Source organism: Ovis aries, chromosome 21 (genome assembly GCF_016772045.2).
Source record: "Ovis aries strain OAR_USU_Benz2616 breed Rambouillet chromosome 21, ARS-UI_Ramb_v3.0, whole genome shotgun sequence".
In the NCBI taxonomy this organism is placed as follows: domain Eukaryota; kingdom Metazoa; phylum Chordata; class Mammalia; order Artiodactyla; family Bovidae; genus Ovis; species Ovis aries.
This window is the reverse complement of record NC_056074.1, coordinates 36,992,268-37,002,839: the sequence shown is the minus strand read 5'-3', so window position 1 is coordinate 37,002,839 and position 10,572 is coordinate 36,992,268. Positions and strand designations below refer to the sequence as shown.

The following is a 10,572-nucleotide window of genomic DNA, read 5'->3' as shown; positions in this document are numbered from 1 at the left end:
GACCCTTGCAACCCCTGGACTGTAGCCCGCCAGGCACCTCTGTCCAAGGGATTTCCCAGCAAGAATACCGGAATGGGTTGCCATTCCCTTCTCCAGGGGATCTTCCCAACCCAAGGATCAAACCAGCATCTCCTGCATCGATTGCACCTGGATTCTTTACCGCTGAGCCAGCGGGGAAGCCCTCAAGGTTTGGCTGGTTTTAATTCCATTAGGTAGCCTGAGCTTTCCTGCTCTGGAGCATGGAGTGGGCAAACAGGTTCCACCTCAAGTAATCCAGCTCAGGCCTCCAGGCACTTTGGTAGGACTTGTGAATTTCAGTGGCTTTATCCCTGGGAAATGTTTAAGTCTCCAAAGAGACCCTCCCAGTGCACGCTGCCCCTCACCATCAGCACCTGAGATGATGCTGGGTCAAGCAGAGCAAGGGCAATCCTCCTAATTTTAAGGTGGGTAAACTGGCTCAGACGGTAAAGCGTCTGTCTACAATTTGAGAGACCTGGGTTTGATCCCTGGGTTGGGAAGATTCCCTGGAGGAGGAAATGGCAACCCACTCCAGTACTCTTGCCTTGAAAATCCCATGGACGGAGGAGCTTGGTGCAGGCTATTATCCATGGGGTCACAAAGAGCCGGGCTCGACTGAGCGACTGAGCGACTTCACTTTCACTTTCAAACTGAGGCTCAGACTATCTTCCAGACAGTTGGGTCTAGAACTTGTGTGTCTTCTCAAGGGGCTCTGGGAGACTGGGCAGCTGCGGTGGGAGACCTGGGAGGAGCTCTAGCCCCAGAGCAGGAGGCGGCCCAGGAACCCTGGCTCTCAAGGCCTCCACCCCTTGTTCACAATGGGTTAGTGCCACTCTCGGCTGATGGGGAGCTCTGTGTATTCTTCGTGAACGTACAGGACTGTGCTCTAGTAGGTAATTTTGCCTGTGGTGTTTGGGGAGAGCAAGGACGACAATTCACTGGCTGGGGGGTGTGTGTGTGCTGGGGGCTGGGGGTGAGGTTGGGGATAATCTGGACAGTGAGAAGAGCAAGCTCAGGGTCAGGAGCCCTGGGTTCCAGCCCAGTTCTGTACCCAGCATGTTGAGTCCCTTGGGACGAGCGCCTCCCGCTTTGGGCCCCAACTGTTCTGTTAAGTGAGAGTGTTGGTAGACGGACTGATCGCAGTCGTGGGGCCAAAACGCTGTCCTGGCCCGGCCACTCCCTAAGCCCAGACTGTCCCCTGGGCCTGACTTCACCCAACTGGCCCCAGCAAACCTCTGACACCATTCTGCTCCCTCCACCCTCTGTCCTGTCCTTCCCCCAGGGGCCTGACTCTAGCTCACCACCACACAGGGGGCTGGGCGGGCGGCGGTATTGGTCAGGCCTGGGCGGGGGGCCTCCAAGCCCACAAATGGCCTCTTGAGCCTCTTTCTGAAGCCAGCATCCTCTCTTTCCCCTCCTCTTGAAATCTGAGCTCAGAGATCCAGGGAGGACTCTCCCTGCCAAATATTCCATCCAGTTGTCCAAACACTCTGCACAGCTGGCGGAGGGAGGGGCCAGAGCCCGGCTCTCAGGGAGCCCTTGGGCGGTTGTTTTCATGGAAATGGCTGCATTCTCACTTGGAGGGCCAGCCTGTGGGTTGTTTTAAGGGGGTTCACCAGGACCAAGAGGATCAAGAGCCCCCAACATGCTCTCCTGCTACACTGGAAGGAAGAAGTCAGGCAACGGTCTTCCTCTGGTGGGGAGGGTCCAGGTGCGTGTGGCCACCTCACCCCGGGAGGTGGCAGCGGGTGCTGGCAGCCTCGTGAGCGTCCCCTCGTGACTGGGCTTGGCGAGGCCGCTGGGGGAAGGGCAGGCGGTAATGACACCGAGAGCTGACTTTGGACAACAGCTTTTCCGGGCAAGCAGCCGCAGACCTGGCTGCCTTGTGTGTCTGACCCACCAGTGACCCGGGACGAGTCTCCGAGCCTCAGTTTCCTCACTTCCAACAGGAGAGGCTTCGGGGCTTCTTCTGCCTCTGATTTTCCTAAGTCACAGCCAAGGACAAAGTCCTCATAGCTCCTCCCTGCAGTGCCAGCTGTGCCTACAAGTCCAGAAAGTGGCAAGACTTTTCTCGACAATCCCCAGAACAACTCTGACTCAGTTTCCCCTCAGAGAGGATGGCAGAGCGGGACCATCGCCTGTACACTCTGTCACCAGCCAGGCTCAGCCCCTTCGTCCCCTGCCAGGTCAGGGTGATGGAGAGGCAACCCCCTCCCCTTCCTTCACACATCCTGTTTTTCATTAATTGTTTCCAGGTGGGCCCAGAGGTTGCCCTGCAGAGGAAGGTGGAGGCACAGGAGAATTTAGCAGGGGGATCAGTGAGGAGCGAAAACAGGAAGGGGTTGGGAGCAGGCCATGGAAAATTCATTGCCAGGAAAGAAAGGCCAGCATCTGGTTTGCATTAAGCTGAGAGAGCTTCGAAGCCCAGAGCCTGAGTGGGAGATATTGTTATCCATCCACAGGGCAGGCGGGGTGTGACTGCTAGTCAGGAACTGGCAGCTTCTCCCCGCAGGAACTCAGGGGCTAACAGGAAAGAAGAGGGAAAGCAAGGAAGAAGGCAACAGGAAACTCAGTCTCCACTGTGGCTGCCATCTCATGAATGTTATCTTCTTCTTTTTCTTGGCTGCACCATACAGCATGCAGTATCTTAGTTCCCCCACCAGGGATTGAACCCCCACCCCCACCCCCGTAGTGGAAGCTTGATGTCTTAGCCACTGGACCACCAGGGAAGTTATCTGAATGTTATCTTATTTGATACTCACAACTTCACAGGGGAGAATTGTCCTCATTTTATAGCTATGAGAACTGAGTCCCAGAGAGGTTAAGTGACTTGCCCAAGGTCACACAGCCAGGGAATGGCAGAACTCCAGATTAGAATTCAGGCCAAATGAGATAAGATGGAACATTCACACCATCACACGGGTGGATTGAGGCTGACTGTGTGCCAGGCAAGAGGCCACTGAGGATTTAGTGATGAGTGCAGCCCAGCCTCTGCCCATGGGGTCACTCAGCTCGTGTGGGGGCGTCTGATGGTGCTTTGGGACACTCGTTAGGACACCAGGCGGACCATGTAACTGAGGGCTCCAGTCCAGTGCCTGCAGAGGAAAAAGCAATCCAGAGGGGAAGGCTTCCTGGAGGAGGGGATATGAGCAAAAGAAAGAAGTTTATCAGAGAGCAGTGTGATGGCGTGGAGGCTGCAGAGAAGGGGATACTGTGAGGATAGTGGGAAGGAGGGGCATACGGGCCATGTCTAGGCAATAGCAGCTGGCCTGGTGTGCCTTAGAGGGCGATGGTTCATTTCATAGTTGGGGAAACAGAGGCACCGTGAGGCTACAGTGCCCAAACGTCTGGCAGTGGTTGAATCCCACCTGTCTGACTCTAGGTCTGTCTTCCTCCTAACTGCTACATTGACTGGTCCCTTTTGTTGGTGGTTAAATCTGCCCACAATGCAGATGACACCACATTTATGGTAGAAAGCGAAGCAGAACTAAAGAGCCTCTTGATGAAAGTGGAAGAGGAGAGTGAAAAAGTTGGCTTAAAACTCAGCATTCAACAAACGAAGAACATGGCATCATCCGGTCCCATCACTTCATGGCAAATAGACAGGGAAACAATGAAAACACTGGCAGACTTTATCTTGGGGGGTCCAAAATCACTGCAGATGGTGACTGCAGCCATGAAATGAAAAGACGCTTGCTCCTTGGAAGAAAAGCTATGACCAACCCAGACAGCATATTGAAAAACAGAGACATTACTTTGCTGACAAAGGTCCGTCTAGTCAAAGCTATGGTTTTTCCAATAGTCATGTATGGATGTGAGAGTTGGACTATAAAGAAAGCTGAGCATCAAACAACTGATGCTTTTGAACTGTGGTGTTGGAGAAGACTCTTGAGAGTGCCTTGGACTGCAAGGAGATCCAACCAGTCCATCCTAAAGGAGATCAGTCCTGTATATTCACTGGAAGGACCGATGCTGAAGCTGAAACTCCAATACTTTCGCCACCTGATGCGAAGAACTGACTCACTGGAAAAGACCCTGATGCTGGGAAAGATTGAAGGCGGGAGGAGAAGGGGATGACACAGGATAAGATGGTTGGATGGCATCACTGACTTGATGGACATGAGTTTGAACAAGCTTCAGGAGACAGTGAAGGACAGGGAGGTCTGGCATGCTGCAGTCCATGGGGTCACAAAAAGTTGGACACGACTGAGAGAATGAACTGAACTGAACTGAACTGAATGCAGTAATCCTAGGTTTGATCTCTGGGTTGGGAAGATCCCCTGGAGAAGGGAATGGCAACCCACTCCAGTATTCTCACCTGGAGTATCCCAGGGACTGAGGAGCCTGGTGGGCAACAGTCCACGTGGTCACAACTGAGTGACTAACACACAAAAGTTTTAAGGGGATATTGAGGGCAGGGACCACAGGGAGGCCGGGGTGGCAGTGGTGTTACATGAGGCCACAGAGCCAGCCAGTGACAGGGCCAGGGCTGGACAAGCTCTTTCCAACTTGCCAACCTGGGCAGGGAGGGGACAGACTGCCCTAACTATGGGCCTTGGAAAAGCCTGAGGCCTTGGGCACGCTAGAGCGAGGCTCCCGCCTCCCTTTGAGGTATCTCACCTTCCCTGGGAGGAGAGCCCGGCATCATCTGCTGCCCGCTGAGCCATGGGAGTTAATAATTACTGGGTTTAAGGAGATAGAGGCCTGTCGGAGAGGCGCCTCCCTCACAGGCCGCTGCTCCTCAGAGATAGCAAAGGTTAGTGTGAGCCTCAGCCTGGGGGTGGGGAGAAGGCTCTTGCCACCTCCCTGCCTGGCTGACTCCAGAGGGACCCTGGGTCTGGCCCTCCAGCCATGGACCCCGCAGAGAAGCCTGCTGAGTGCCCAGCCCGAGGAAAATGTCCTGTGTTCCTGGCAGTGAGCTCAGGGACTGTCCGCTATGCTCCATCAGGTCTGGGCCCTGCACTCGAGGGGAACTTAGGAGAGCAGCCTTTGGACACAGACAGGTGAGCTAGAGACCTGGGGAAGGGGGAGTCTCACCACTCAGCAGGGGCCTTGGGGGAGGGGGAGAGGCGGGGCTCCAGACCGGGGCTGCTGCTAAGCCGCTTCAGTTGTGTCTGACTCTTTGCGACACTATAGACTGTAGCCCGCCAGGCTCCTCTGTCCATGGGATTTTCCAGGCAAGAATACTGGAGTGGGTTGCCACGCCCTCCTCCAGGGGATCTTCCCGACCTGACCGGGGAATGAACCCCCGTCTCTTACACTGGCAGCCGGGCTCTTTACCACTAGTGCCACCTGGGAAGCACAGAACTAGGAGGAATTTCAGGAGCCTTCTACAAGGTCAGCCACCAGGGAGGGCCCTGATTTGTCTCCTCCGACTTGGTGGTTGTACAGATGTAGCATCTGAGGCTCAGAGAGGGCAAGACACTCATCTTTGGTCACACAGTGAACGGAAGTCTAGATCCAGGGCCTAGGTCATCCGGGCTGGCAAGTCTCTCCCAGATGGGGTCTGTGGCCAGGGCTGCCAAGCTGGGGATGGCAGGGGTGAGAGGGGGCGTTTGGGGAAGGCGGTGACTTGGGGGTCAGAGGACATACCTTTTATTTTCCTTCTCCACTAGCTGCCAGGCATCTAATGGGCTCCCCTCATTGCCCGACAGCATGGAGCTGCTGCTTCCAGAGAGCCCTCTGGTTTTCGGGCTGTCTTTTCAGGAAATTGGCCTAAGAGGCCACAGCCCTTCCTTCCCTGGCTATGTGACATCCAGAAGGTTCCTTAACTTCTCTGAGCCCATGGTTTGCAACCGAGGAGCATTTGTGGGAGGAGCTAGTGAGGACTTGGGAGTCCTAAGCAGCTGCGTAGATCATGGGATATTTTTGGTTAGTAATTAGGGTGGTGACAGTGACTCCTCACTTGTCCTTCAAAACCTCGCTCAAGGGTCTCCCCGGCTGAAGACTCTTCCCCTGGGGCTGTAGCCCTGGGCTGACACCCCTTCCACCCGTTATCTCCCACCAGTCTGGGTTACCAGGACTCGGACCAGGTCTTATCTCCTGCTGGGGCTTGTGAAGACTTGGAGGGTAAGCTCCCTGTCCTGAGCTCCTTTTGTGTCATTCTTCCCGCTCCCCCAAAGAGTGAGCAGAGCAAGGTCCAGGAAGACAGCAGTTGCTCGACTTATTTGGTGAAGGATTTGTCAACAAACATAATGACAACTGCTTTGGGCGAGACCCTGGGCTGGACTGCAGTGGGTGGAGAAACACAGACCCAAGGAGGTCGCTGCCCTTGGGAAACCACAGTTGTGGAAACAAATGCCTTACAGAGTGAAGGAGAGAGATCTGGGCAGGATGAAAAGAAAGTCATGGAGGACTGCACAAGTCAGGTTCACTGCACGAGGTGCCAGGGGGCATGAGAGCAAGGCATCAAGTCTGGTTTGCCCTCCACTCACCAAGTCCTGTTCCTGTTCCTTCCTAGTCCTGCCCACCTAGGAAAGGAAGACAGCTCTCTCTCTCTCTCTCTCTCTCTCTCTCTCTCTCTCTCTCTCTCTCTCTCTTTTTTTTTTTTTTTTCATTTTGGCCCAGCCAGACAACATGCAGGATCCTAGTTCCCTGACCAGGGATGGAACCCATGACCCCTGCAGTGGAAGTACAGCATCTTAACCACTGGTCCATCGTTCTCTATTTTGAAGTAAGACACTATCCACTTTGCAAGGTGTGCCCTGGGAGTGGAGGTCCCCCCTATCTATCTTGCCACAATCCTGGAGCCCCGGGAGAACAGAGCCTGTGTCTATGCAGCTTCCTTTTGGATCCCCGGCCCATGGTTTGTGTTCAGAAGGGGTGGCTGAACGCATTGTCGTCGTTCAGTCGCAAAGTAGTGTCCAACTCTGTGACTCTGTGAACTGCCGCACACCATTCTTCCCTGTCCCTCACTGTCTCCCGGCGTTTACTCAAACTCATGTCCGTGGAGTCAGTGATGCCATCCATCTCATCCTCTGTTGTGCCCTTCTCCTCTTGCCCTCAATCTATCTCAGCATCAGGGTCTTTTCCACTGAGTCCAATGAGTTGAATGCATGCATGAACAACATGTGTCCCCAGATGAAGACCCAACAAAACTCAAGCCTGCGGCCCCGGGTCTAAGGGTAGTGCCCCCAAGTTCTAGCAATAGGAAAGAGAAATAGGTCCTCCCAGTCTCCCAGGCCTCCTCTAGACAAGGAGGGTGGGAGCCACAGTCCCTGGCAGGAGAAGTGGGGTTATGCTCTCACTGAATCAGCCCCAGGCTGGAGTCGAGGCCGACGATCAGGGCTCCAGATAAGCGACAGACGGACAGAGGGGTTGAGGGACAGGACAGACCAGTGTTTAGGGAATTTGCAGCTGTGGGTCCTGACAGGTGTGTGTGTTGGGGGAGGGGTGGGTGGGTGCAAGTCCCCCAGAAAGTAGGTGGTGGGCAAAGGCAGGGGTGGGTAGAATCTGTTCAGAACAAGAAGGGAGGGCCCCTAGTTTGTGGGGGGGGTCGTGCAGAGGTGGTTGGGGACTTGGACCAAAGGTGAAGCCCCCCTCAGAAGAAGCACTCAATAGGAGGGAGAAAACTGGTTTTGGGGTGAGCCCCCTTTCTCACCAGGAAGGATGTTGCTGCAGAGCAGTAGCCCAGGGAAGGAGAGATGGCCAGAGCGCCAGGTGAGAGGGAGGGGGTGGGAGGGCGTCCTCTAAGAAACCAGGAGCTGAAAGCTTGGAGCCATGGTAGGTGCTTGAGCAAGGGTGGTCTTGCGAGGGTGCTGCGGGGCGCTGGACGGAGCGGAGTCAGTTGGGAGCATCCGAGAGCCGCGCGGGCCGCGGGGTGCTGTCAGTCCGGGGCGGGCGGCCCGAGCCGGGCTGGGCCGGGAGCGCGCGCGAGTTCTCCGCATCGGCCGCCAGAGGGGCGGGGCCGGGCACGTGTCCTCGGGCCACCCCTCGGCCACGTGACCGCCGAGGGCAGGGTCGCGGCGGGACCCGGGGCCGGGGCCGCGCAGACCCACAGGCAGCGGGCAGGACTGACAGGCGGCGGGGCAGCCCGGCGGGCCCCGGGCGGAGTCGGCGGCGGGCGGGGACTGCGCGCGGAGCTAGCGGGGAGATCGCCGCAGCGGCGCAGGGAACCGACGCCCGGCGGGCCCCCAGGCGCCGGGATGTGGAGCGGGTAGGTCCCCGCTGGGTTGGGCCGCGGCTGCCTCCGGGGATGGGACAGTGCGGGGGGGAGGCGTCCCTGCCTTGTGTGCACCCTGACCGGGAGGTGCTCTGCGCCCCATCCCTGCCCGCGACTGGGGATGGAAGGACACCCGGCCCAGAGCGATCAGGGGGTTTCTCTGCGGGGCAGGGAGTGTGAAGGGTGGGCTGCAGACCGTCCTGAAGTGACAGCATCAACTCCTCAGAGCTTGTCGGGAGCGCAAGTGAGATTGGGGGAAGGGTGTGGGCGGCGGAATGCACGCCGGAGGAAGCCTGGGAAAAGACCTAGGAAGGACGCCCCCCTCAGGCTGGGTGAACCCTTGAAACAGTGCATTTGGGAAGCGGGGGACTGAGTCTGTGTTAAGTTGGCTTGCAAGCTGGTGAACCTCCGTCTGGGGCTCCCAGAGCGTGCTGGGCTCAGAGGTGTGGGGTGGGACCTGCCTGCAGGCTGGCAGCCCGCAGCACGGACTCTGGGCCCTAGGCAGTGGCTCTGGTACCCATATCTGTTCACTGATGCTTAAGGGTCCCTGGGTGACCTGATGTGGGATCCCTTCCCTGTATGTGCAGAAAGGCTGCTGTCTTCTCACCATGTGGGGTAAACACTTCTTCTTCCTCATGAGCCTGGAGAGACCGGGTCCTGGCCGAGATGTGGCCAGAGAGGGGTGGGGGTGGGTGGGCGGTATTCCTGGGTGGAACCAGCCAGATGGGTGGTCCCAGGACAGGGCTTCTCCTAGCTGCAGCTGGGGAGTGAGGGAAGCCCCAGAGGAGAGGCTGGCGGGCTGGGAGTTTGATGCAGGCCGGATCCACTTTACTCCATGGCACCTAGCAAAGCTGAAGCTGAGATGCTAGGGGAGGAATGGGGGACGGGGGTAGTCATTTCCAGCAAGGGGCTCCGAGAGAATGGGCTCCGAGTAGGGGTGAGGTGTCGAGAGGCGTGAGAACCCTTAAAGGGAGAGAATTAGGCAGAGCGTGGATTCTTTTGGAATTGTGCCTGGGGGAAGGAGACTGAGTTTAGGGAGAAGGAGGCTGAGGTGGGCTGGTGACAGCTGGAGAGGTTAGAGTGATCCTGCCGGGGTTTAACCGTGTTTGAAGAGCTTGGGTGGAGCTCATGACCCCTTGCGTTGGGTACACCCAGGCACACACACAGCCACCAAGTCGTTGTGTGATCCTGAGCATATGGCCTCACTTCTCTGAGCCTCTAGGTTGTGTGGTGGGACTAATCCAGGTGTGTGTCCTTTCCCGCAGGCATCCAGGCTGGGCCTGCCAAACAAGTCTGGGACCTCTCAGTAGATGGATGCCCATTTTAAAGACAGAATCAGAGTCCCAGGACCCTCTGGATGGACCAGGCTTTTCCAGCTGATCCTCACTTGATGCTCAGTGTGGCTCACTTGGATTCCCCAGGGCTTAGCTGGGAGCAGAGCACATACTGGATGATTCATAAATGAAGACGGAAAGCATGAGACAGAATGAGGCATTTGGGGATCAGGAGGCAGAGTTTGGGTGTCACCGTGAGCACTGCCTTCTCATGGACCCTTCACTCGGGCATTGGAGGCAAGGACTAAAGGATCAGGAGCCAAGCTACCAGCACCCACTGGGGGCCTGCTGTCCTGGGAGATCACAGACCCCGGCAGCAGTGGGGAGGGGTACTGCTCGGGCCATGCTTGCCTGGGTAACTGATAGGGATGCTGTGACAATTCTGGGCAAGTACCTGGGATCCTTCCTCCTAGACTAGGGGGGTGGTGAGGAGTTGATGACACTGACTAAGCCACTGATGTCTCTGGGGCTTGGTTCCCCCAATCTTGAAGATAACTGAGATGCATGTCTTGGGTGACTGCTCTGTTAATGGCCAGGTCATGGTGCCAGTTCACCGTCTTGGCCCTGGACCCAGGACTGCTCCCTCAGGGTGGGTGGCAGTGACAGGACTTTACAGGAGCTCGAGTGGACCCTCTTCCTGAGGACTCCTTGAGTGTGGGCCCTGAACTCAGAACTCAGAGGTGGCTCCCCTGAAACAGCTGCTGTCCCCCTCCCCCACAGAGTCCCATGCCCATAGTCTTGGATGCCTAGCCAGCTCCGAGGTGGTGGGGTGAGGATGGTGACTGGGGCACTTCTGCTGCTAACACAGCGCTAGGCACTTGAGACTTGGTCATCAGAGGCCAGAGTTCAGGTTCTGGGCTAGTTTCCTGCCACTAAGTGGCCACATGGGTGTAGCCCCTCAGTTTCCCCATCTGCCAGATGAGGGTAATCATACCCATCCCTGGGGGAGGACAGGCTCTGATGCACTGCCCAGGGATGAGAGAGACCACCCCAGCCTCCCAGGGATGGAGGACCGTGTCTTTGCTGCAGGCCTACAGATGGGCTGTGTGATCTTGGGAA

The 10,572-nt window shown here is 56.8% G+C and overlaps 1 protein-coding gene across 5 annotated transcripts in view; it reads left to right on the top strand.

The window, feature by feature from the left end:
* The first annotated feature begins 210 nt into the window (after window positions 1-210).
* Window positions 211-10,572, top strand: part of RAB3IL1 (RAB3A interacting protein like 1) — a 26,210-nt gene continuing 15,848 nt past the window's right edge. For 2 of the 5 annotated variants that reach the window (XM_042237706.2, XM_042237705.2), the window contains exon 1: window positions 4,804-5,021. In XM_042237706.2, the coding sequence (XP_042093640.1) occupies window positions 4,870-5,021 (152 nt within the window). In that variant the 5' untranslated portion in view covers window positions 4,804-4,869. Of the gene's footprint in view, window positions 444-4,803; window positions 5,022-8,005; window positions 8,174-10,572 lie in introns of those variants that run through there. The other 3 variants (XM_027959542.3, XM_015103143.4, XM_060404304.1) reach the window with 2 other exon arrangements.